General features: G+C 50.4%; 1 protein-coding gene across 3 annotated transcripts; it reads right to left on the bottom strand.

Annotated features, from left to right (window-relative positions):
- Window positions 1-279: 279 nt before the first annotated feature.
- VANGL2 (VANGL planar cell polarity protein 2) lies at window positions 280-25,391 on the bottom strand. Of its 3 annotated transcripts, XM_045841492.1 has the most exons (10): window positions 25,108-25,391; window positions 23,516-23,640; window positions 14,508-14,591; window positions 11,291-11,551; window positions 11,032-11,152; window positions 8,576-9,183; window positions 7,688-7,824; window positions 7,040-7,175; window positions 4,727-4,958; window positions 280-3,890 (listed from the first exon to the last, which is right to left on the bottom strand). In XM_045841492.1, the coding sequence occupies exons 4-10, from the start codon at window positions 11,359-11,361 to the stop codon at window positions 3,630-3,632; spliced, it is 1,566 nt and encodes a 521-aa protein (XP_045697448.1). In that variant the 5' UTR covers window positions 11,362-11,551; window positions 14,508-14,591; window positions 23,516-23,640; window positions 25,108-25,391; the 3' UTR covers window positions 280-3,629. The 3 variants fall into 3 exon arrangements, with proteins under 3 accessions (XP_045697448.1, XP_045697446.1, XP_045697447.1); XM_045841490.1 differs by lacking the exon at window positions 14,508-14,591; XM_045841491.1 differs by lacking the exons at window positions 14,508-14,591; window positions 23,516-23,640.

The following is a 25,391-nucleotide window of genomic DNA, read 5'->3' as shown; positions in this document are numbered from 1 at the left end:
ATTGACTAAAATCAATTAAGTTTCTGAAATTCTTATGAATCTTTCTTTTCTCCTTATACTGATAATCCCCTACCCCCACCCCAAGGCTAAGTGAATCCTCAGTTCCCACATTTGTCTCCTCTCAGAATAATTTCTTGTTCCTACATCTAAGGGACAATGGAGCAATGATGCACTCACACTGCCCCCTCCTGGCCCACCTACTCACTATCAAGGAGCACATATAACCACTCTTGCAAGACCCTCTGCTCCCACTCCTGCAAAAAAAGAAAAACAAGAAAATGGCCCCACAAAAGTCAAATGTCTTTATTTTATATAAAAAGAAAGTTTGTACAGTTTTAGTTCCTATGTTTAAGAAAAAAATCCCTAAAATTGCCATAATGTTTAGATTCACTGCAAACTATAAAAACAAGCTTTTTATATATTAAAAAAAAATTTACATTTTACAATTTTCTACATGCATGCACAAGGTCTCAGTTCTGTAAACCACCCCCCTCCCAAAAAAAAAAAGAGAAAAGAAAGATGTCTAAATCCAACAGTAGAAAATTCTACATTTACAATCTCACTTGGAAGGGACTCAAAAAGCCCACTTCCTTTTGCACACAGAGAACAAATCACAACACACACCAGGACCAAGTCCATCAGCAGATGCTGCCCGTGGAGAGGACAGAAAAATGAGAAGACAGACTGACAGACACTACAGAGGGTTGGAGAATTCATCTGGGCCTAACAGAGAAGCACAAACTATGGGAAATGGATGTTTGATATGAGTAGGTCAGGGATCCCAATGTCTCCTCACAGGGTTTACAACAGGAATAATGAGGTGGGGGTGGGGAAGTGAGAAATTAAGGGCTCAAATGGGGAGGAGGGGGAGAATATGAGAGACAAAAGGGAAATAAGCAAGAATAAACATAACACAAAGAATAGATTACAGAAAGGGACCAATGGGGATAGCCACAGAGTGGCGAGGTAGGTATAGGACTGAGACACAGCGTCCTGGTAAAAAGCAACGGAGGACAAGTGTTCCAAAGTGATGAAAAGAAAAGCCTAGTGGGGCTGAACTAGGGTGCCACATAGTCAGAGAGACAGAGAACGCTGGAAAGACCTGGCCACACTGCCACAGTATCCCCTACAGTGACAAGGGAAAAGGGTAAGGGCAGGGGACTATGGCAACAGGTGGGCACCCCCACAGGGAAGAATGAGAGAATCTGGAGAATGATGGAACAGGCAAAGTGAAGGACACCGCTCAGAGAGACTGTCAGCTGCATGTCCCACAGCAGTTCACAGCATGAAGACAACCTTCCATACAGGAGAAGCAAAGGACAAACACAGCCATACACTTGACAATTCATCCCAATATTTTAAAAAATAATAATAATAAAGAAGACAAAGATACCACAGTTCTGATGCAAAGGACCAAAAGACTCCATTCTTAGTCATGGCCCTTAGTGCTTAGAGTTGGCAGGAGAAGGGCAAGGTAGGGAGGGGGGATTCTTTTTGTTTTAGGAAAAAGGAACGAAAACATCACAGTGATTAAAAACATGGCAGGTTCTCAAAATAAATACTCCTGTGCCCCTAACCTAGGGCAGCAACAAAGATTCCCAAATAGTACCCCTCTCCAATTCAGTCCTCAAACCACACCATATCCCATTCCTGCCCACAAAGGCAATGACCCCGATCACCATCCAGGCCCCATTTTCCAGGATAGTGAGGTATTTAGAAATGTGACCCAGAGGGGCTTCTCCAAAACCAGGTCTCTAAAGAAAAGATACCTTCCCAGTACCTCCAGGAGAGAATGTATTTCTCTCAGGTCTATCCAAAACCCACAGCCCCAGGCTGAGGTGGTCCTCCAGGCCCTGCATAAGTCAGCCCCCAAAACCAACCCTCTGGGAATAAGGTAAGCACTGGCTGAAGAGCCCTTCTCTAGTAAGTGGCGGGTGGACAAATGTGCTTTTTCAGAAAGAATAGCAGAAGAAATGCCAATCACTAGGCTCCACCAAGCCCAGGACTGCCACAACACAGAGAGGAAGCCTCCCTGCTGAGACATCAATGGGGATCTTAATCTAGGGTACACTCTACAAGGCAACAACCAATGAGCTTTCCAGGGAAAAGATGGACCTACAGGGAGCATCATGAGTTATTTAGAGGACAGACCCTAGGTACACACCAGCCCAGTCACTAGAATAGTCTACTACATGGATCCTGGATGGAGGTATTTGGATACTTCCTAGTTCTATTCCCCTTGGCTAAAACTACATGATTTAAAGGCTCAGATTTACACTAAATACATGTATTAAGAGGGCCAGCTAATTGTGCTCAAAATGAGATGGAAATTCTCGAGAATTCAGATTGAGTGAAAAGACTATTAAAGGTAAATGGAGTAAAGGGCTAAGTACCCACAAAAGGCAGCAATCCTGGTCCTTCACCTCAACACACAGAGGGAGACCAGAGCCCAGAGAACCAGGCAGAGAGAGGAGGGGACCCTGGCAGCCAAGGAAAAGAGACCCCTGAGACAAAGAGGTGGACTTAAGGCAGGGGATGAAGAGGAACTGCTGCCTCCCCCTAAAAAAGAGATGAGGCATCAGGTCTCTGGAGCTGAACAAAGAGACAGCAAGACTGAGGGTAGCTGTGAGAGAAAGAAAAATGTTTGCCTAAGACCATTGGTGTTGGATTGGGGTCCACAAAACACTAATTCTGTACAGGAGTCTACATGCCATCCTTCCCTGGAAAGAGGAACCTGCCCCACTAAGGTGGGAATGAAGGTTGAGGGCAGGTTCAGAGGGCAAGGATCAGTGATGTTCCCAGGGGCGGGGTCTCTCCTGCCCTTCTCTCAAGGGCTGCCTAGGAAAGAGCCATAGGAAGAAAGGACTCAGGAAAGGAGGTCACAGACGGTTTCTGCCTCAGTTTACCCATGGTCACACATGACCATACAAGTCAAAAACAGAAGGTGGAGATTTCAGAGTAGAGAAGGGATATCCCCCTGCTCCGATTATGAGTGGCTGGGTGTGGGAGGCTCTAACAACTGGAAGCAAATAACCCTGACAAGGGACTCCTAACTCTGGGGCTGTGTGGGAAGACACAGGCATATCCTTGACTCAAGAACTCAGGGTCTGTTACAGGTGGAGTGAGTAGCAGAAGGCATAAATCACCTGCCATCTGGAGGTTTCAGGAAACTGCTGCCCTGAAGGAATTTGGCACTGTGGTTCTCTGGAGACATGTCTGTGTCCTCCAGAGACACCCTGTCAGGAGCCACTAGAGAGAATGGCCACAGAACCTGGGTTTGAGAGTGGGGGCTCAGGAAAGCCCTGTGCACTTTCAAAAAAAGACCATCATCCAGGGAGAGGAGAGGGAGAGAGGCAATGGATCCTATAGGGCCTAGAAAGATACAAAAGAGAGGAGGGCAGAGGAGATAGAATTTCCCAGGTACTGCTGGTAGCAGGATGGTCTCTCCAGGTTCCCATGAGGTGAATGAGGAAGAGACAGGGTACAGGTAAGTTAATTCAAGTAAAAAAAAAAAAGGTGGGGGGCAAGAGGGATAAGGGCTGCGGGAAGGGGGCTGAGCCTGAGCACCAAGCCCTCCCCACCACCCTATGAGCTCCCCCACCACCCAGCCTCCCACTGCTGTTACATAGTCACACCGAGGTCTCAGACTGCAGCCTCATAACAAACTTGTGCGACTTTGGGTCCACGAACTCCTCGGAGAGTTTAAAGAAGGGAACCTTCCTGGTGCTGACCACCAGGCTGAAGTCCTGGCGCTTTAAAAGGAAAATAATGCCATCCTTAAGCCCATTGGTCACCGGCTCCTCGCTCACCAGTGTCCACTGTTTGGCCAGCCAGCGTTCCTTGTGGTACTGGATGGTGGGTCCGGCCTCTAGGTACCGCTCTAGGAAGGCCTGCAGAGGGGAGAAGGAGCTGTTTTAGAAGCTCTCCCACCCACCCTCCATCCTGTATCCCCTGGAGGCACAGCTTCCAAAGCCAAACAACATGTCCCCAGCTCACTCTGCACATGATCTTAGAATGTCAGAGCGGGAAGAAGCCTGAGATCATCTGCTTCAGACCCTTGCTTTATAAATGAGGAAGTAGGAACCCACAGAAGTGATATGGCTCAACAGGGTCAGGAGTGGAACTCGGCTCTCCTGACATCCTCATCCTCAGCTCTTTCCCCTGTACCATGCGGTGACCTGGGCAAACCCTCCCACATTCCCCCTTCCTCTCCATCCAGGTGGCATGGTTGATGACAAGCAGGTGTGCACCAACAGAAAGTTGGAAGTGTCATGATTAAAATGCAACATCTTTAGTCATTCATTCACCAAGGATGGCTCAGGAGAAACAAGTCCAGGAAGTAGACAGTAGAGTTGAGGGATGAGTAATGGCTCAAAGAGAACAAAAAAGGCCTGGTGGAGGTAAAGGGGTGAATGGGATTTTGGATCTGGAAATTCCAGAGCTCTTCTGCAGATGGGAAATAGTTCTCAGCCATTCTCAAAATGGTCCCAAAGCTCCCCCTTCTCCTCACTGCTAAGAACTTTACCCCACGCAGAGATGGAGTGGATGGAGTAGAAATGAGAGAAAAGACTATAAGGAGGTAGAGATGAGAGAGAGAGACTGAAAGAGAGAGAGAGAAAGATGGAGAGTAAGGAAAGAAGTGAGAGAATATGGGAAAAGAGAAGTGGGAAAAAACAGGGCCAGAATTAGAGAAAGAGGAACAATGCTAAAGGTGGCGCAGCCCTACCTTAGGCGTCATGTCGTGTGTAATGCAAAACTCCAGGTGCTGCAGGATGCTCTCCATGGTGTGGTAAGGCTGCTGCTTGGTGGTCCGGAGGTACTTCTGCATGGCACGGGCCATGGATGCAAAGATGGCCTGGGCTGCCTCCCGGGGGTCCATCACCTCCCTGGGGTTCTTCTGTTCCTCTTCCTGCAGCCGCTTAATGTGAGTGAAGGCCTCCTCCACTGCCACCACAAGCCTGGGGGACAGGAGGGGTCTGGACCAGACACATACCTCTCATCTCTCCCTCCCCCCAAGCTCCAGCCCTCCAGTAGCAAGAACAAGGTCAGGCCTTTGTGCTCTTGAAGAAGTATTAGGAGGGGATAGGAGCATTTCCTCCAGTGGGGACAGGAAACAGCTGTAGAGCTCAGTGAACCAGCCCAGACCAGGGACTTAAAGAGGACAGTCTAGTGTCAAACCCAGAGAGACAACTAGGAACTGTGCTATGGAAAAGACCAGCAAACCCTAAGAAAAGCCTTCTTAAATAAGTCACTCAAAACACACTTCATCAGGGCGGGGGAAATGAATAGATACAACCACATCAAAATGACAGATTTCTATTCAACCACAACAGCATGGGCAGCATTAATGAACATCTGTTGGGGCTGGGGCAGAATGCAAGGAATTTGCTAGAAATCAAGAAGAAAAAAGGAAAAACACTACAGAAAAATGGGCAAAAGAGATGAACAAACAATTCACAAGAGACCAAAAAGGCTAAAAAATATATAAATAAGTCACTTACTAGTAATTTGAAAGATATTTAAAATGTTAATAAGATACTACTTATCTAGTAAAGTGGAAAACATCAGGAATATGACTATAATCCAAACATTGGTTAAGATTTATAAATATTCCATGAACTACTCTGCAGAGATAGGATGCAAAAAGCTGGATGTGTAGGCAACATCAGTGAATCTCAGAAACACAGTGTTAAGAGGGAAAGAGCAAAAATAAGCTAATTTACATCAAAAGCATCAAGACACAAACCAACACCAGTATTCACAAGCCTTTCAAGTAGCTTAGAAAGGGATTCTGGGCTATGTGAGTGTGTGCATCTGTGTATATCAACAGTTTCCCTGTTTATTCTTTTGCTTCACCTAACCTTCTTGGCCAAGTTCTTTTTCAAATGATCCTATTGTCTCAGGTGAACCAAGGGAAAAAAGTTTTCTTCTGCTTATAACCCAGGTAATAGGAAGGAAAGGGTTCCTATAGGCCAAGAATGGTGGTGGTCATGGAGAAGATCTGAAGACCTTAGGCAGGGCAGAAAGTAAGAGAGCAGGGGACATCTTTGGTTTCCTTCCCACGGGAGCCACTTCTAAGACAATTGGAAACATGCTGGAATGTTGCAGATGAGGTTGGTGATCTTTGATCTGCTGAACACACCAGGCTTGTGGAAGGACAGGCTAAGGGCTACCCTCTTCCTTTGAGACCTGGATACCCACAGGAGATGAGGGACCTGAGATCTTCTGCTCCTCCCCTTGAAATCCGGACAGACTCATGTGGGACCAGCAGCAGTAGACACCAAGGAAGGTTATTCAGGCTCTACTTAAATTTGCATAATAATGTGAATAGGAAAAAGGGAGCAGTGAGGACAGCCTTTAAGAGTTTACCAAGATATGGTGCTGGACCTTCTTTTTTTGCAGGTAAAAATGTACCATCTGCTGAGCAAGATTTCAAGATCTGCTGGTAGGTCTCATCAGCTTCAGTCCCTGCTGCTGCAGGGGAGACTCACCTCCTTTCATTGGGTCCCTGGCCCACTGTGGTAGGCAAAATTCAAAGATGCCCCCATCCACCCCTGCCAGGTTCCCACTCCCTGATGATTCAATAACCATGGCACACTTTCAGGATATAATTAAAGTACCAAATCAGTTGACTTTAAAATACAGAATTGTCATGGTGGGCCTGATCTTACCATGTGAGCCTTTCAAAGCAGTTTTCCCTGGCTGATGGCAGAAGTCAGAGACCTGTTCCTGCTGGCCTCAAGAAAAAAGTGAACCACATGTTGTGAATTGCCTACAGGGACAGGTGATGAGGTTCTGCCAGCAACCAGTGAGCCTAGAAAACAACCCAGGCTCAAATTTCAGCCCCTATGACCTAAATGGAGGTCTAGTAAACCCCACCTGACACAGGGACTGTGACTTGTTTTGGCAGCAACAGAACATGAATACATTCGCCCACCCTTAACACTGATTGCTCATCCATCTATTTCCAACAGTTACAAAAGCCAGATTGTCTTCCTCTCCTGAGCCTATGCACACCCACCACTCTCCAGGAACCCACCTGGCCCTCCGCTTGCGCACCCTCCGCTCGTGCTCTGCCTCCTCATAGTAGTACTCATTGTGGCTGTTGTCCCGCCTCCGGGCCGCTGCAGCAATCACAGCCCGGGACTGGCCCGTGGAGTTGCTGGTGCTGTTTTCTGCACAGGAGCAGGAGAGAGAGGGGATGGGCACTTTGGAGCATGGCCTTGGTTCTCACTCCAGGAAGTCTGGAGACAGCAATCTGACACGTCCTGAAGAAGTTGTACCCACCCCCAGCAATACCTCCTATTCCCAACCCTCACGACCATGGCTGGGAGAGACCCACAAAAAACAATAAGGTGACACTGGAGGGCAGAAGCTCTGCACATGTTTCTCGCCAGTACAGGAAGTTCTGGAGCTCAGAGAGCCAAGGGCTTAGGACCAGGGCTGATGAGCAGATGGAGAGAAGCCAGACTGGGAGGATACACCATGGAATAACGGGACAGCAGGTAGGATCAGCACCTAAGACCAACCACCTGGAGTCAAGGGAAAGGACAGGACAGAAGATGCTGGAACAAGGGCTGAGGAAAGGAGAAAGCAAGGGTAGGAGGGTGCGAGAAAAACAAGGAGGAGGTAATTTGGAATCCTGCTTGGGAAGAGACCAGGAGGGCTGAGGAGCAGGGCCGCTCACCCTCTCCGAGGGAATACACCTTGAAGCCAGACACTTTCTTGGCCAGGACGGACTTGGGCAGGTTGAGAAGGGCGGGGTTGTAGACAGGGAAGTCATGGTAATACTTCTCCAGGATCCACACTGCCACTCGCTGGATGCTGTGGGGGAGACACCGAAGGGGGAGGGAGGAGGGACAGACAAGGAGCACAGGGAAAGGGATACATCAGGGCAGGTTGGCAGGGCAGGGAAGGACACAGGACAAGGATAAGCTGCTTCCAAGAAGCCTGGCTCAAAGCCTGGGGTTACTTACCAGGCTCCCAAGCCTTTCCCAGGGCTGGGCCTCCTAGTCCTTCCCTGCCATGCCATAGCCCAGTGGATAAAGGGCATTGGACCTGGGTCCCCAGCCAAGGGTTACTAATCCCTTTCAAGATTCCCCCCAGGATTCCCTATAGGAGCAGAAAGTGCTACTGATACTCTGTATGGTATGTATGATATGGGAGCATCCTGCCCACAAGTCTGGGTGTGGGGATAGGGCTGAAGAGCTCTCCCCATCATTTTTTGCACTGGGGGTCCCCCCTCTGGCCAGCTCATCTCAGTGACCACTCACCCTGTGCTCACAAGAGGCTGTGCCTCCAAGAAAGAAATAGAAAAGTGATTCCCAAAAGCCTGTTTGTGCCACAACTTGCGCCTCTTTAGCCAATCCCCCTCTAAGATCTCCAACTGTTCATTTGCTCACTACCACCACATCATTCCGATCCAGACCCTGGGCATCAAGCAGCAAACACTGCTGGGTACTCCTTCCCACATGGCCCTCCTTGCCCATCATTTCCAGCCCCATCATTGCACCCCCGGCCCTGTGGTACCCCAGCCTCCTTCCCATGCCTGTTTGTCTGTCCCAGGTGGTCATACCTGAGATGGCCCACATTGTAGAAGCGGCTGGCCCCATCAGTGGAGCGCACAACCTTGAGTGTGAACTGAGGCTGCAGTTGGCGCAACTCCAGCAGGACCACTGCCAGGTAGTGTACAAAGAGCAGAGCATCCACCAGCGACACGGCAAACTGCACCACACCCTGGTAGCTGCGTTCCCGGGCATCCAGGATGCGCACACCGTAGAAGAGCCAGTAGGAGACGACAAGCAGGAAGACGAGCACCATGAGCAGGGCACGCAGCACGAAGACGCGGGGAAGTGAGGCCTTGGGACGGCGGAAGAACAGGGCCCAGCTGCCCAGCAGCAAGATAAGAAGCTTGAAGGCCACAGAGATGAAGAGGCCCTCGCAGGCTGTCCCACAGGGCTCCAACTCCTCCCGCCACAGCAGAGGGGGCAGCAGCAAGAAAGCCAACGGTGTGAGGAAGGAGAGCAGCGCCAGCGTAGTACCAGCAGCCACCCCCAGGTGACGGGAGCAGTCCAGGGGGACACTGTCCTCCATGTCCTTGGTGATTCGCGTGAGGTCATCGTGGGAGATGCTGTGTTCTGAAGTACCTGTTACCACAGTGGTCGTTTCCCCCCAGTTGTCATCCTACAGCAATGAGAGTGAGGAGAACAGGAGAAAGGATGAGGGGAGGAAGACACAGAGGAAAGCATGAGAGAGGAGAACAAGAAAGACACAAGGATAATCAGCCAGTATGAAGCCATCAATGAACAGCCTGAGCTCCAGGCTGGCTTCTGTAGGAACAGGACATCTGACATTGAGGAGCTTTATGCCGGTGAGAATAACCCACAAAACCTGCACATACACAGATGACCCTCAGAGCAGAGGGTACAAGACAGATGCTGAGGGAGATGCTCGGGCAGTGACTGGTACTTAAGGTAACACTCATCAGGCAAAGCAGGTAGGAGACCTGCAATACCAGGGTAAGCAAGAAATACCTATTCTCCAGGCACTGAGAGCCACTGGAGGTTTCTGACAAAGGGAGTAATGTGACAAAAGCAGCACAGTGAAGAGAAAGGGACACCAAGGGGAACAGAGCGGGGAAGGTGAGTGATTACTGCAGACTGTAGGAGACATGTGGGAGACATGGTGCAGACTAGCACCACTCTGATTCTGTGGTCTGCCCAGCCAGCTCTGCTGGGCCATCTACATGCCCACAGCACAGGGGCTGTCTATTCCTGTAGGCAAGGAGTGGACAGGCTGATATGCCCAGATGCCCTTCTGAATGTGGTCCTCTCAAGCTATTTCTCTAAAGAGGCTAGATACCATCCCACAGAGGAGCCACAAGACCACCAATGGCCATCAGCATCCATACTCTTCACTCCTGGACAACCTGGGGATATGCAGTCACATTCTATATCCAGGGGTTTCAGGTTACAGGACTGAGACATGGGATGAGGCATGTTGGAGACTTCCTGACAGAGTCCCTAAGTAGGAGGTTGAGGAAGCTCCTCTCCCAAACACAAGAGTCTGATCTGAAGACAGAAAGTGGAGGCACTGACCAGTTTCAGCTCAAAGAACAGGGTCTACTCCTCAGATTAGTGTGACCCCAGACATATCGCCTACCCTTTCCAATGATCAAGGCTTGGCCATGCCTCCCAACAGAAAGTGAGCCTATCACATCTCGGGGTCACTTTAAGAACTCAGGAGGCCAAGTCGCAGGGAGAAGATAGGATTGTGAAAGAGGAAAAATGAACACTTCCCTCGGGTACTGATCTGTCCCCAAGACCAGGAATTCCCAACATTAGTCACAAAGGGTTCTTGTGAGAAAAAAAGAGCTGGGAGTCTCCAGCCCCCTAAGATGCTCCTGAGAAGAAAGAGGAGGGACGAGACATAGGGTCAACCTAGGGTCAACCTTAGCTCAGCCCTATTTTTAATACTGTGTTCTGCCTACCAACCTCCCTACCAGGCGAGCACAGCGGGCAACAGAGGTTAAAGCAGGTGCATTCCTGCCCTGGAGAACTCTCTTCCAGCCCCATCTCCATCTCCCAGCCTCACTTCTCCTCCCTCCCCTTTCTCCATTGACCCCTCCCACAGGTATTTACCCATTTACCCAACACCCAAGCAATGCTATTCTATAGGCTGACACCAGAGGGTGCCACAGTGCCCTTGCCTTAAGGCTTCAAGAAAAATCAGGGCTGCCCATATCCCTAGGCCTCACATAGCACCTGCCCTCCTAATCTAGCTTCCCAGGAGCCTGGCTGACCAGCATTGGTCAGAGGAACCAAGGAATTCCCACTACACAGCCTAGATCATCCCCACCTCTCTGAAGATGAGGATGAAAGAGGCTGTTGCTCCCAAAGAGATTTCAATTAAAATTCCCTGAATTCTCTTGAAGTAGGGTCTGACCCTAGGACAGATACAACAGGTCCTTTCAGATCTGGACCAGTCTCCCAGACCATTCCCCTCTCTGCACCTCATCCCCCTGATGCTCACCCGCTCATCCCCTCGAGTGGACTCATTGTCCAGCAGGGGCTCCCCTGGAGCCTGGATTGTCACCGATTTATCCCCACGATTCCCATCTCGGCTCTTAGAGCGGTGTCGGTCCCGTCGGTCCCTGCAGCAGGAGGCCAGGGGAACAGGCAGAGAAGGTCAACAGGAGAACCTGGGTCTTCTCAGAAGCCACACCCACCCACTTCCCCCACAAGTACCCACCTCTGGAGCACTCCCAACCTCCCTCTGCCACCTGTGTCACCTGTGCTTTCGGGAGCTGCGGGAGTGGCCCGATTTGTAGGAATAGCCCGAGTACTGGGATTCAGTGTCCATGGCGTCTGAACGCCGTGCCTTGTAGCGCTCCAGGGCCACAGGCTGGGGCCTTTGCGGGGGCCCCACAGCCACCTCCTTCAGCACCGGCTTCTTCAGGCCGAGGGGCACCTTCAGGAAATCAACCGTCACCCTGAGGGACTCTATTTTGCTGGACAGGTGGGCTTCTCTCAGAGAAAATCAAGCGACGCCCCTAGGGAGAGAAAGCAGCTGGTTAGGGGTAGCTGAGCTCCTGGGGAGGAAGGGGGTGGGGGGTGCGGGGGGGGGGGTCAGTACAAAGGAAAATCATGCCCAAATGGAAGCTTCAGCAAGCTGAGGGGAGTCCAGCCACTGCCTGAGACTATAACACCAAGGTTCCTTCTCTATCCAAGGGGCCCAGTTCCTTCTGCCCTGCATCCTGGAAAGGGACTTCCTGAGACTGTGCCAAGAGCTCAGTGTGGAAGGATGACAGCAAAGGCTTACCAGAGTGACACAACTCTGGAGGAGAGAACCAGGGCAATGCTTTCTTTCCTATTCTCAGCCAGGGAAACTGAGGCTCAGAGAGTGCAGTGCTAGCCAGGTCGACAGTCTGGACAAATGGAGATCCAGACAGCAGGAAGCTATCCCAGGCCTCACCTTCACCCTACAGTCATGTCCCACCCCCGCCCCACAGCTTTTGAGTGTGCCTACAGGGGGCTGCCTATAACTGTTCTCTTGGCACCATCTCCCCAGCATCTACGCCAAACATAGCCATAGTTACTAGCCAGGTAGGTCAGCTGTTCCCCTGGAGGTTGAGTGTGTGTGTTTGTGCATGTATGTATTAGGGGGTGGGGTGAGGGATGGCAAGTAGTGGGGATTGGGTGAGAAGGAAAGTAGAAACCATTGTCCAAATGCCTAACATCCTGAAATAAGCAAGATGGTGAGTTTATCTGGATATTTGTGTGCTGAGGGGCAGCATCTTTCATCTACACTTTTACCTTCTAATTCTGCAGAGGAAATGACCTCTCCCTCCCCCCTCCTCCCCAACTCTTACCCAAATTCTGCTCATTCTTCAGAGCTTGACCCTCAGCCCTCCTCAGAAGTCCACCCCACAGGGTGGACTTCTAGTATCCAATAGTCTACTCTAGCATCCAATAGTCTATCTTCCCCTCTGACCCTGACCCCACCAATCATCATCATACACTGAGTATTTATGTTTGATCTTTACTCACTGAGTCATCAACTGTTTCTTGGGCACCTACTATGAACTGTGTGCCCTGGGTATCCACTAGGGAAACAGGCTCTGAATTCATAGTCTAGTAAGGCAGCTGTATTCTGAGCAAGTAAACAAATGAGCATAACTAACCATACAACTGACGAAAGGCGAAGACCAGGAAACTATCAGAGACAACGCCAGGGAGTAGGGGCTACTTTAAACTGGGTGGCTCTAGAAAAGTCCCTCTGAGAAAATGACACCTACAGCTTAAAGGAGATCAGGAGTTAACTACGCAAAGTGGAAGGGAAGCCCAAGGAGCAGAGACTCACACATGGGAAGGCCAAAGGCAGGGACGAGCTCAGTGTATTTTAAGAACCCTAAAGTGGAACTGAGGAAGGGAGAGGACAGTGGAAGTGGGAGCTAAAGAAGCCAGGTTATCTAGCACAGGATCTGTGGGCCCAGGAGAAAGCTTGGGTTTTATTTTAAGCAATGCAAAGGCTACAAAGGGCTTTAGCTATGGAGACGTGGACTGGAAAGAGGGAAAAGTAGAAATAGGGATACCAGTAAGGAAGCTACTGCAGTCGTGCAGTCCTGAATGGGGCAGAGCAGCAAAGGAGGTAAGAAAGTCATATTTGAGACACATGTTGGTGGTAGGATCCACAGGACCTAATGAGGACTGGTTGCGGGGAAGCAGAGGGCCCAGACCTCTGGCATGAGTGAATGAGTTGATGGCAGTGCCATTATAAAGTAGGGAAGACTGTGGAGGAAGCAAGTTTGACAGGAAAGATGATGATTTCCATTTCCAGCATGCTGAGTTCATAACCTTAGAGGCATTTGAGTAGGCAACTGGTATCAGAGGAGCTGGACTCAGTAGCTGGAGATGCAAGGTCATGAGAATGAATGGAATCACCAAGGGAATTAAATAAGAGGTCCCTGAGAACCCCGGTGCCCAGAGCAAAAGGAGCAGGCAAAGGACTGAGAAGGTGAGGCCGGAGGAGAAGGCTCTCATGCAGCCAAGGGCTCAGAGCTTTTCAAAGTGGGAATGAAATCTGCCAGGTCAAGTGCTGCTGAGAGGTTGATTACCTCAAAAACTAAAATGAGTTTGCTTGTTTAGTTGTAACTTCTTCCCAATGAAACTAACCCGTCTAATAAGGAGTATAACAGTATCCACCACCACTCACCTGCCCATGGGCACAGAGCAAGGAACTGACACCCATGCAGTAAACAATTAAATATGCTTCTGACTCTCAGGAAAACAGCAATGAATGCAGGGAGATGGAAATCAATACTAAATCCATTCATTTATCCTCCTAACCAAATTCTCTGGAGGCGTTCCATGGTCTAGTGATGTTTGTCATATACCCATGTCACAGCAAATGTGTGACAGAGACATAACACCGTAACCCAACCACAGCCCTCTCTGAAAACCTTTGCCACAAGTAGGGCCCTTGCTGGTCACTCTGTGTGCAGTTTCCATCTTGGGAACCTGCCTCCTAAGAACCCATTCTACTGGCTTAGTCTTCAATATACAGGGTGGGGCAAAAATGGGATTATGGTTGTGAGTACGTGAAACAGAGTTTATTCTCATATAATTATTTAATAATGATTGTAATTTTTCCATACAAACAACTGTAAACCTACTTTTGCTCCACGTAGTTTAGACATCTCCCTTGCATCTCTCTTCCTGTGGCTCAGACTGTTCTTTCTAGTCCTCCTCCTAAAAATTGAATTTCACCAGGAGGTTCAAAGAGAGCAAGTGGATGACATACCAATAGCAGTGGGAACATTAAGGGGGAAAAGACTGCCATTGGACTGGGAGAGACACCAGAACCCAGACTCTCCATCTCCTCAGCCACATCCAAGTTCTCACATCTGACAGAGCCATCAGCAATAAGAAACTGGGATTTGCACGCAACGATCTGTATTCAAAACCTAGCTCTCCCACTGACTAGCTCTGTGACCACGGGCAAATTACTTCTCTGTGTTTTGTAGTCCAGTAGTATCATCAGCAAAACCGGGAAAATAATGAGACACACTTGATGGAGTTGCTGTGAAGATCCTGGGGGTGAAAGAAGCGCTTTCAAAAACTGCTCAGCTAGTAATTAGCTAAGCAATTAATATGCTCTGGCTCCAGGATCCCTCATACTCCAATCCCCACACACTTCCTCTGAGACTTCGAAAAGAGGTAGTATAAATAAATCCTGGTGTTAGTGTGACTAAATAAAGAAGTCATACATACACAGACACACACATACACACACACCTCTTACTAAAACCACCACTTCAAGCACACCCAGAGGGAAGCTTAGGCCATTGTGTTTCCCCTACAGATAAATTTCAAACCAGACAAAGGTGCCAGTACCCCCCCAACCCCCAACCCCCACCTCCCGCCAGCCCTTTGTTCAGAGCTGTTCAGCCTAGGGCCCTACCTTTCTCCCAGCTACTTTAATTAAAGAGTCAACCAAAACCCTGCTCCCCAGGCCTGCTTCTCCCACCACTACTAACCCAACTCAGGATACCCAAAAGGCACCAAAGCATGCTCCTCCTTCCCCTGCCAAACAGGAGGCCAAATAATAGCCCAGTTTCAGAGACCAATTTCTGTCCCCTCAAGTACCCCTGGAAACTAATCCCAGGACTGGAGAGGCTGGGAGGAGGGATGGTGGGTGAGCAAACAAAAGGGCAGAAGTTCCCCTGGTATAATCAGTCTTAGGAATGAGAGGTTTGGAGGGTCTCCAGGGTGGGCAGCGTTCCCAGGAAAGAGAGTGGGGGCAGGGATCACTGGATGAGATCAACAAGTGGAAATGAAGGGAAGTGGGACTTGGTGTGAGGCAGGGAGGGCCTTGGTTGGGGCCGGGGAAGGGGGCATTGGCAGGCTGTGAAAGGGAATGTGTACCATTACTTTTCACCTTGCTCCTAGCCCCAAGGCACACAAACACCCTCACTCAGTCCTATGCTCAAACCAACCATGGATTATCTGGGGTTAAAAGGAGACCATAGAGGAGGGAGGGAGAGAGTCTGTCACAAAAAGGAGACCCTTCTCCCCTCCAAAGGCCTTTCAGAAATAAAATTAAAGGCATGTGTCTCAGTATCATCCCAAGGGGCTTGGGGGGAGGGATGGGGGGATGTGGGGGCTTTTGTCCTGGTTACCCTGCTTCTCCCACATTGATCGCCATGGCAACCAAAGCCCCCTGTTGCCTAGGTGATGGCAGCCAGGTCCAAGAACCCAGACCCAGTATCCAAAGCAAGGAAGGTTATGGAGATGGGGTGGGAAGGGGGAGTGTTAGGGACAACGCATGAGAGAATGGGGTTTCTCCTCTGGAGGCCCCAGCTTTTGTCTGAGGTCTGGGATCAGGTTTCTTCAGGAAACAATTGGAGGCCTCTGGAAAAAATATACTCAGAACCTGGCAACAGGCAGAAGAATCAAGGCCCTAGGAGGAGGGGGTGCGGGGGTGTTAGCCAAAATGCAGACCAAGGCTAGACCCTTCCCCATTGCCCCACTTGGAGGAGCAGTTCAGATGAAGAAGGGCTCAGACACAGATGCTGCCACCCCAATGTGGGGCACGTGCTGAGGACTGATGACCAGGAGGCAGGCAGCTAGCTGTGTTTACCACCCCACTGCCCAGGCCCAGCTACTTCAGGTCTGGAGTGGGAAAAGGAGGCAGGACAGAGGTGAGGATGGGGCTCTGGGGAAGGCACTGTAGGAGCCAGACAAGAAGAGATGAGGAGAGGAGGGGACAGGACACAAACGTACCTAAAAAGGGTGTTGCTTGTTTCTCATCTACACTGAGCACAGGGCTGCAGTGCAGCAGAGGTGTTTGAGTTGGTTTGAGAGTGGACTTCCAACTGGAGGGGGAAAGAGGATGAAAAAGAGGATAAGAAGCCACAAGTATTCCTCTGACAGTGCCACTCTCTGACAGGATCACTTTATTTTTTTAATATTTTATTTATTTATTTTTAGAGAGAGGCAAAGGGATGGAGAAAGAGAGGGAGAGAAACATCAATGTGTGGTTACCTCTCACACACCCCCTACTGGGGACCTGGCCCACAACACAGGCATGTGCCCTGACTGGGAATCCATCCAGCAGCCTTTTGGTTCCCAAGCCAGCACTCAACCCACTGAGCCACACCAGCCAGGGCAAGAGGACCACTTTCAATAAGCACCCTTCCTCTCCTCAGGTGGGTACAACAGGAGGGTGATCCTGCATGGATGCAGAAGGATGGCTGTAACCACCTCTTCAGACCCCTCCTGGAGTAATGAGATCTTACCCAGTAAAGGTCTCTGCTTCCACACAACAGCCTAGGTCTTTATATGTGCCCTGCACCCCCTTCTTCACTGCAACCCATGGGTGGTGTGGACATGTGGGCACCCCAGCCCCAGGGCACCCTAAACTTCCCCCACCATAGCCCCAATGTCCAAGGACATCAATATGAGCTATGCCCCACATGCTGGATGACCGCCCTCCCAGGTGGCACCAGGAGCCCCACCTGCCAGCCAGCGTCCCAGGAGATAGATGTCTGTCCAGAGAGAAAACACCTTGCCAAGTCATCAGTCCAGAGTGAGGCAGAGCAGAGACTCCAAGCCATACCTATCCCTCTTCAGACCCCTGGTTTTTCCTCTTCCCCACGTTTCTCTCTGAGTCTCACTGATGTGCTCAATCCAGGCCACCCTGTCAGACACCAGCAGGGGTAGAAATGTACAATGTGGGGAAGGGGGGTGAAGGAGGGGGGAGCAGCCCCTAAAATAGCTCCCATGGAAGACAAAGAGGCTCCAAAACTTGACTATTCCCATGTCGTTCCACAGCTACCCCTTCGATCCCTTCCTTTAGGAGAAGGTAGTGGACTGACCCACCCAGTTCTCAGCAGATTCCAGCACTAAGCTAGTACAACCCGGGGTTTTACAGAGCAAAAGCTGGGGACCAGAGAAAGAAGGTGGCGAGACCATGGTCAGGACATCTGAGCTGTCCTCCTTTGGCTTCCATTGTTAGAAAGACCTCACGGACACTGTGACTTTGAGCTGTGCCAGAGTGAGACCCATTTCTTTCACAAGACTCCCTCCGGTTCTGGACTAGCCCAGACTATAAGGCAAGGAAGGATAGAGGAGAATTCACTAATTCCTACCCACCCCCTCTCCTCACCACTAACAAAGGGACAGAGAGACTAGACAGGGCAAAGCTAAGACAACTGAGATCAAAGAACTCCTTCTCCTCAAAGAGGTGGTCTTTGCCCCTACCGTCCACTACTCCTGACTAAGGGTCCTGACGTCCCTTCATTCATTCCCATCCAGCCTAAGGCCATGGACAAGCCATCCATCCCATGAGGCCCCTGCTGGGTTTTCTCTACCACAAGAACTCAGGCACAGAGTGGGCCAGAACCAGCCCCAGATCCTCAGTCCTATACCCTGAAAAAGGCCCCAGTGTCCCTGGGTGACGGTGCTGTCCAAGAGACCAGAGAGAACAGCTAGATCTCAGTGGGCTGCAGGGGAGGAAATAGCTGGACCAGGGAGCTCAGGAGCTGGCACCAAGTGCTCTGCCCTGGCCCTGCTCACCAGGCACTCTCACAGGACAGCCCCAGACATGAGCTCACCATCCTTACAGCCCCAGGGCAGAGGGCAGAAACCTTCTCACAGGGCTGAGTAGCAAGGCAGAGGCTATGCTTGTGTCACCCAGGTGTCTCTGCTTCCACAGCAGCTGTTCACCACCAGATCCCAGTGCAAGGAGCAAGAGAGGCCCACAGACTGGGCTCCTAGCCAGGATACCTGAGCTTGCATTCTAACTGAACAGGAGTTGGGGAATCCAGAGCCAAGGCCTCTCCACCTTAAGGAATTTCCTTATTCTCCCTCTGTCTAAGGCAAGGGTAAGAATGGGGCCCCTCCAATTCCACAGACACACTTTAACACAGACACACAGGTATGCCCACAGGAGTATTCCCCCTCTGAAACCTCAAAGGGCTCCTGCCTGCCCCACCCAGCTCCATCTACCCTGACCGGATAGGTTCTGTAGAGACCTGCTCTGCTTTCTCTAGCACCTCCACCCAACCCCAATTCTCAAAAGTTTCTGTCCCCTAGAACACCACGCACAAGCACACACAAGTATGTGCACACTCACACACACCTGAGCCCTCCACTCCCTAGCCTTCCCAGTCAGTCTGAAAGGAACATGGGCAGGGAGAGGAGTGTGAAGTAGAAAGGGTGAGTAATCCCTCTGGCATATGTCCCAGGTGGAGGCTAAGCTGGTGAGAAGGTAACCAGGGCTTCTAGATACCTGGAAGTCCTGTTTAATTTTCACCAATGGGCAGGTCTCACAATTCCCACACACCAGGCTCCAAACTGCTTCCTCCCTCAGCTGGGGTACAAAGAACTGGCCTGTACCTGCCCACTAGATAAGCTAATGGAAGAGCCAAGAAAGAAAATAGGTTAACTCCAAGTTGTCTACAGGAACAGAAGGTAGACAATGGAAGGTTTAAGTGTCTGGATTTGGAGGCTACCCATCCTTACCCCTGCCTTAGACAGAGGGAGATTAGGCCAACCTCCTGTGCAGATTATGCTCATCCTCAGAGAAAACAAAAATGCCTCTCTCTTTTTATAAGATACTTGGTAGGCCCCAGTTGTCACTAACCCCAAGAGGCCCTGCCTCACAGCAGAAGGAGGTAAAAGATGCTATTTGTGAGAGGCAGTCAGCCACCCTTAGGCTTGCATACGGATGGAGACAGCAGTGATGTGAGGCTGCTGTGATGTGGGGCCACTGGCGATGAAGGCAGTTTTATATGGGAAGAGCAGGAAGGTGGGCCCACAGGTGTGAGACACAGTGTGACTGGGGGTGAGGTGGCACACCTGAGTTTCCCCATTCTGAAAACCTTCTCCTCCCACCTTAGCCAGTTCTCATCTAAGAAAACCAAGCCAGGTGAAAGGTCCAAAAACAAAGCAACCTCCACCATCTTGACAAAGCCATCACCTGAGGTCTTTCATTCTTTCTAAAGAGTCCAACGTCTCCCACCCCTTACATGTGCTACTGCCATTCTTGGGTAAAGCAGGTGATTAAAAAAAAGACAAAACCAAGTGTCTCTGTTCACACTTGGTTGTTTTTTAGGTTAATGGATTCATACCTCAGGTCAGCACCTATTCCTGTCGAACTCCCATTTACCCTAAAATGCCAGAGTCCCCCTCCCCATACTCATGCACAAATTCATCATCTGTCTTCTGACCAGGGTGGAGGAACCAGGAGCTCTGTGATGAAAGCAACAGTCTGAAGGACATTGTTAGGAGGTTGCTGAGAAACTCTATAGGCAATGAGGGCCAGGCCCCTCCTGATCACAAACAAGGCCCATGGGCTATGGTGGCTGGAGGCTCCATGTGTGCAGTGGCCCAGCAGAGAATATCACAGAATCAGGCACATAATAGATGCTCAATAAAATGTTGGTTCTGTCCACCATTTTCTGACTTCCAAAGACCACCTGTCCCCAAGGCAGGCCTCTGCTTCCTACTCTGTACTATGCAGGGTAGAGGAAAGGGATGGAAAGATTCTCCATGATGCACCTCATTTCTCTCCAGATCACAAAAATAAGATGACGGGGGAAAAAATAAGATGACAGAACACTAGAACACTACCCCATATCCTCATTGTGAGAAGAAAAAACCCACTCAGAATTTGAGGAATCACCTTTGGCTACAGTGTTTGCCCCAGCCCCCAAATGACAACCTCTCTCTGAGACTATATCCAGGCACTGCCTAAGAGAGCAGCCAAAACCTGTCAGCTTCTCTCTGCCTCTTTTCCCAGGGGGTCCTGGGTCCCCAGCCTCTCTCTTCCCCTCCCTCCTAGCACTTACAGTGAGTCAGGGCCTGTGCTTCAAACACCTCCCACTGTCCTACAGGCACGAAGTCCAACTCTGTGTGGAATTGCAGGGGAAGGGGACCCCAAGCTTCCTGCCCCACCCCAGCCCCCAGTTTCTTCCCACTCTCGTCTCTCACTGCCCCTCCCTGATTACCAGGATATCCTCAGCTATGCTGATTTCAAGCCTGCTTCTCCCAAACTCATTCCTGACAGTCACATCTGTAATTAACCTTGCCAGGGGCACTGGACAAGCACAGCAGCACCTGACTTCCAAAGACCACCTGTCCCCAAGGCAGGCCTCTGCTTCCTACTCTGTACTATGCAGGGTAGAGGAAAGGGATAGAAAGATTCTCTGTGATGCACCTCATTTCTCTCCAGATCACAAAAATAAGATGACGGGGGAAAAAATAAGATGACAGAACACTAGAACACTACCCGAGTCAGGTCACCAAGTCAGAATTTTAGAAGGGGCGTGTGCTGCTGGGGAGCAGGCATGGGTGGCATTTATTCCCAGGCTTCTCACATCTACCCCCCAGCAGCACAAGGTTACACATGTGGAGAGCATAAGAAGAGAAGTTTCAGGTCAATTCAGAGAGAAGGGAAGTTGACACCTAGTAAAACAGGAAGATGGTAGACCAAAGGGATGAGGGTTGATGCATACAGGAGGGAGCTGCCCGAGAAAGAGGAGGAAAGAATGAGTTTAAAAGTCCCGTCCCATCCAGACCGTGAGAAGAGGCAGTAACATCCCAGCCTCTCCTCTTCCTATTTCCACCATCCCTACCAACCACATAGGACTTAGTTATAGGCATACTTCAGGATCCAATAATATCAAGCTGTGTACAGTCTACCAACACCCCTGACCTGGCTCAGCCTCTCCTTGCAGTGCTCTCCTTGGTCCCCTCACTGTCTGCCTAACTTGTCCTTTAAATGCAGCTGAGGGCAATCCAAACTGTGGAATACAATTCTGCCATTAAAAGGAATGAAATCTGATACCTGCTAAATGAACCTTGAAAATACTACAGTTAGTAAGGGAAGCCAGACACAAAAGATCACACACTGGATAATTCCATTTATATGAAATATCCAGAATAGGTAAATCCATAGAGACAGAATGCAGATCGAAGGTAGAAAACAGGGAGGAACTGCTCAATGAGCACTGGTTTCCTTTAGAGATGGGAAAACGATTTTAGACAAAGGCCATAGCTGCACAATACTGAATATAGTAAACCCTACTGTTCACCTTTAAATAGTTAATTTTATGTTATGTAAATTTCATCTCAACTTAAAAAAAAAGCCAGCTCAGAAAACATCTCCTCTATGTACCTTCCCGGACACCCACCCCAGGACCAGCATTCTTGCTCCATGCTCCGGTGGCCTCCGGAACCCACCTCCACACAGCACTCACTAGGCTAAGTAAAGCAACATGTTTACACATGTCTCCGCTGTGAAAGCCTGCTTCATTCACCCCTCCATTCCTTGTGCTTCACATAACACAGTGCCCAACAAACCAAAGCCTAGCTCTCCTCCCCAGCCCAGAACTCTCTCCACAACAATCCTCAAGCAGAACCCAAACCACAGCTGCTACCATTTACTACTGAGTGCTTCCCATGTGCCAGGCACTGTGTGATGCACTCTCTACTTACGACTTCATTGAGTACTCATAAACCTAAGAGGCAGGGCCTATTTTTAACTCCATTATACAGGGGAGGCTTCAAAAGTTATCTATTTTTCTCTGAGGTCACAGAACTAGGAAGTCACAAAAACAGAATATAAGAGCAGCTGAAACCCAGGGAAGGAGGCCACTGGGGGGACCTGAAATTCCTCGAGAAAGGCCCTATCTGCGGTTGGAGGATGGCATCTTAAGACACCTAAGAAGCTGAGGAACGAGGTTCTTAAACCTGAACGTCACACCACTATTAAGTCCTAACTCCAGCCAACTACGTTAGACTCTTCCCTTTGACCTCACAGTGTGGGGAGCTGTTGAAGGAGGAATGAGCTAGGGAGATAACTGGAGTCTCTAAAACTCAGAGGAAATGAGGGGAGTTCTAGAGTTCTTCCCTCCAAAGCCTCTGCTAACCAAGTTCACACCCCTTCTAACTGGAAGGACCTCTTTGAAACCAGATGAGCAGATAAGTCTGTCTTGCTCTCCATCCAGGGAAGGGGGCACTTCCTCAGACCTCCAAGGAACAGGAGGCATAGACAGGCGGCACAATAGAGGCTTGGCCCTGAAGAATTAGAGGAAACAGAAGCAGGAGCAAGACAATGGGGAAGGAGGGGCCTGTGTGGCCACTGGGTCCAGTCTAGAAGTACTTGTAGAGATGGCACTTCCTATGTCTGGCCACAATTCCTCCTCTTTGGAAGAGTGCCCCACCAGTATGCACACATGCAGTGAGAATGCACAGAGCAAGCAAGGTGCCAAAAGTCCAGAGCACACTGTCCTAGATGCACCCACACACTGGCCTCCGGAGTCCTACCCACCTGACAGGTGTCAGATTTGACAGAATAATGCGTTTTTTAAATCCAGTCTTTTCCTATTCTGTCCCTACTCCCAAACCCAACATTTTCTAATTGCCACCGCTCTTATCCCGGGGTCTTAGGAAATGGTGGGGAGCCTGAGGACTAAAGAGGGAACATTCCAATTACCTGTGTCCATTAGGGACTCTAACATTCCAATCCTATTCCCCAGAGACCCTAATGGCCAATCACAGTCTCAGCTCCTAAAACTGGGTGTGTCGACCTGACTTCTGGGAGCAAGAGGAAAATGACTGAGAGAGTGAGATGGGCAAACAAGGAGAGCATTTGAAGGAGAAGGCCACCCCTTCCCTTCACTCCAAAATAGAAAAGACAAGAGAGAGAAGGGAAAGCAAGTGGCTGCTGCTTCTTTTGGAAGAGATACATTCACTTCCCAGGCAATATGACTTCCCATTGTGCTATCATGATGATGGGACATGGGTACCTGCCCCTTCCCCAACTCGGGCATCTGCCCTTTTGCAGTTCAACCCTTATTCCTCACCCTCAGACCTTGCCCCAGACCACAGATTCCCATCCAATCATGCTTCTTGCCAGTAAACAGGAAATTGTATGACAAACCACACACACACTTTCATAAACTCCCTAAGACCACCCATCCCTGGCTTCCCCAGAGCTCCCAAGATACCTTCTCAACCCCATGGAGGGAAACCCAAGTTGTTCAGCACCAGGTCTCATCCCTCCAACATGTATGCTCCTTCCTCTTGCCTCCATCCATTCCAAACTCCAAGACTCCTCAGGAACTGCCATATCCTGGAGGCAAGCAGTGTTAGTGGGTTCTGAAGCAGAAACTTCAAGATGGCTTTCCAAGAGAACTACAGCGTGGGTCGGTGGGGGTAGGGGGTGGCACATATTTGGGCTGGAAAGCCAAGAATGTAGCCTCTGCAAGCACAAGAACCCAACCTATGATTCGGGGGAGGGGGATGATCCTTCTTATTCTTCTTCTGGACTCTTCCAATCCCTGATTTCCCTAGGACTACAACCAACACCCCTTTTCCCTATTCCTCCCAACACTCACCCTTTTCTAGAAAAACCCACTTCCCAAAACAGGCCTCTCATAAGATGGCCCACTTACTCTCACCTATATAAGTCTGAGATACTTAAGACAGTACCCTTGAACCCAAGCAGGGACATCCAAGAAGCCTCAGAATCTTCCAGGCAGCCCTCCCTTTAGGCTTTCTGCCAGGAAAATCTGCCTGCAGAAGCAAGAGATAAGTACCCCCAACACACACACCACCTAAGGCAGACACACACTAGTACTTATCCGTCCACAAAGGTTACACACAAGAGAGCAGATTCACTCATATTGCTTCCCAGTACACAGGTGCACACACACCTATTTGGGTATACCCCATTCTGCTCTTACACACCCACATTCCTCAGTCCTATACACTTCTTTCCCTCCTTCACACACAAACACACGTGTTTTCCCTAGAGTGTACATGTAAATCCATGTCCAAACACACAGCAGATCCGTGGTCAGTGGTTCCCTGGGTGCACACACACTCAGGCACAGAAAAACACACCTCCAAACCCACCTGCAGGACACAGAAAACAAAGAATAGTGCACACTGGTCCTCCACCAATCCTTTAAAACTCTCTATTGCAGAGCCCACAGCTCCCCAAACAGGTAAACAGGAATAGGGAAAGGGATGATGGGGCTTGTCCCCTGGGCCTGCATACCCAGTGCCCTGGTCTCCAGCCCGCTAGCCCCATCCTCGAGCTGCACGCACACACACACACCCCCTCTACTGTCCTCGGCAGGCTCCCCAGACTCCACTTTACACCGTATACCATCCCTGCCCCAGCCCTCCCCACACTCTAGAGATGTGAATGCACCCTGAGCACCTTCACTTCCAATACCTGCAGACCCCATCCTTAACACTGCCTCTCCCCCCACCTCCAACACACACTCCCATTCTCTGGCTTTAACAGGCTTCCCCCGGATCATTAAAGCCCCCGCCCGACCCTGGGACCTGGAAAGTCCCGGGCTTTCCACGCCCGGCTCCGCCCCTCCCCACGCGCCCCTTCCCCTCCCAAAGTTGCAGTGGGGGAGCGGACCGGAAGGGGGTTGCTCCGTGCTCCCCTTCCCCCCTAAACCGCCCCGGTCGCTCGGAACCGGGCACCCCCTGGCTCCTTGCATGATTGTCCTCCTTTTCTTTTTTCTTTCTTTTTTTTTGCGAACTTTGCCCGCCCCCCACCCCACGACCCAGAACTCACCCGCCGCTGTGACCTGCCCAGTGGACTCGGCGGGCGCCCTGGTCGGCTCCGCGCCTTTGTATCCGCAGCGCCCCGGGTCGCTCCGAACTCCGCGTTCCCAGCCCGACAGTGCGGACAGACGGGTGTGGAGGGGGCTCCGGAGCCTGGTCACCCCCTCTTCGTCCCAGGCCGCTGCCTCTGCCCCCTCAAGGCCCGGGGGCAGGGGGGCCGGGGGCAATGGGGGACGCTCAAGCACCCATGGCGGAACCATGTATCTAGGAATCGGGGATTAGGAGTCAGATCGA

This window comes from Phyllostomus hastatus, unplaced genomic scaffold (assembly GCF_019186645.2).
Source record: "Phyllostomus hastatus isolate PE091 unplaced genomic scaffold, TTU_PhHast_1.1 phas_contig_36, whole genome shotgun sequence".
Lineage (NCBI taxonomy): Eukaryota > Metazoa > Chordata > Mammalia > Chiroptera > Phyllostomidae > Phyllostomus > Phyllostomus hastatus.
This window is presented reverse-complemented; position numbering and strand designations above follow the sequence as displayed.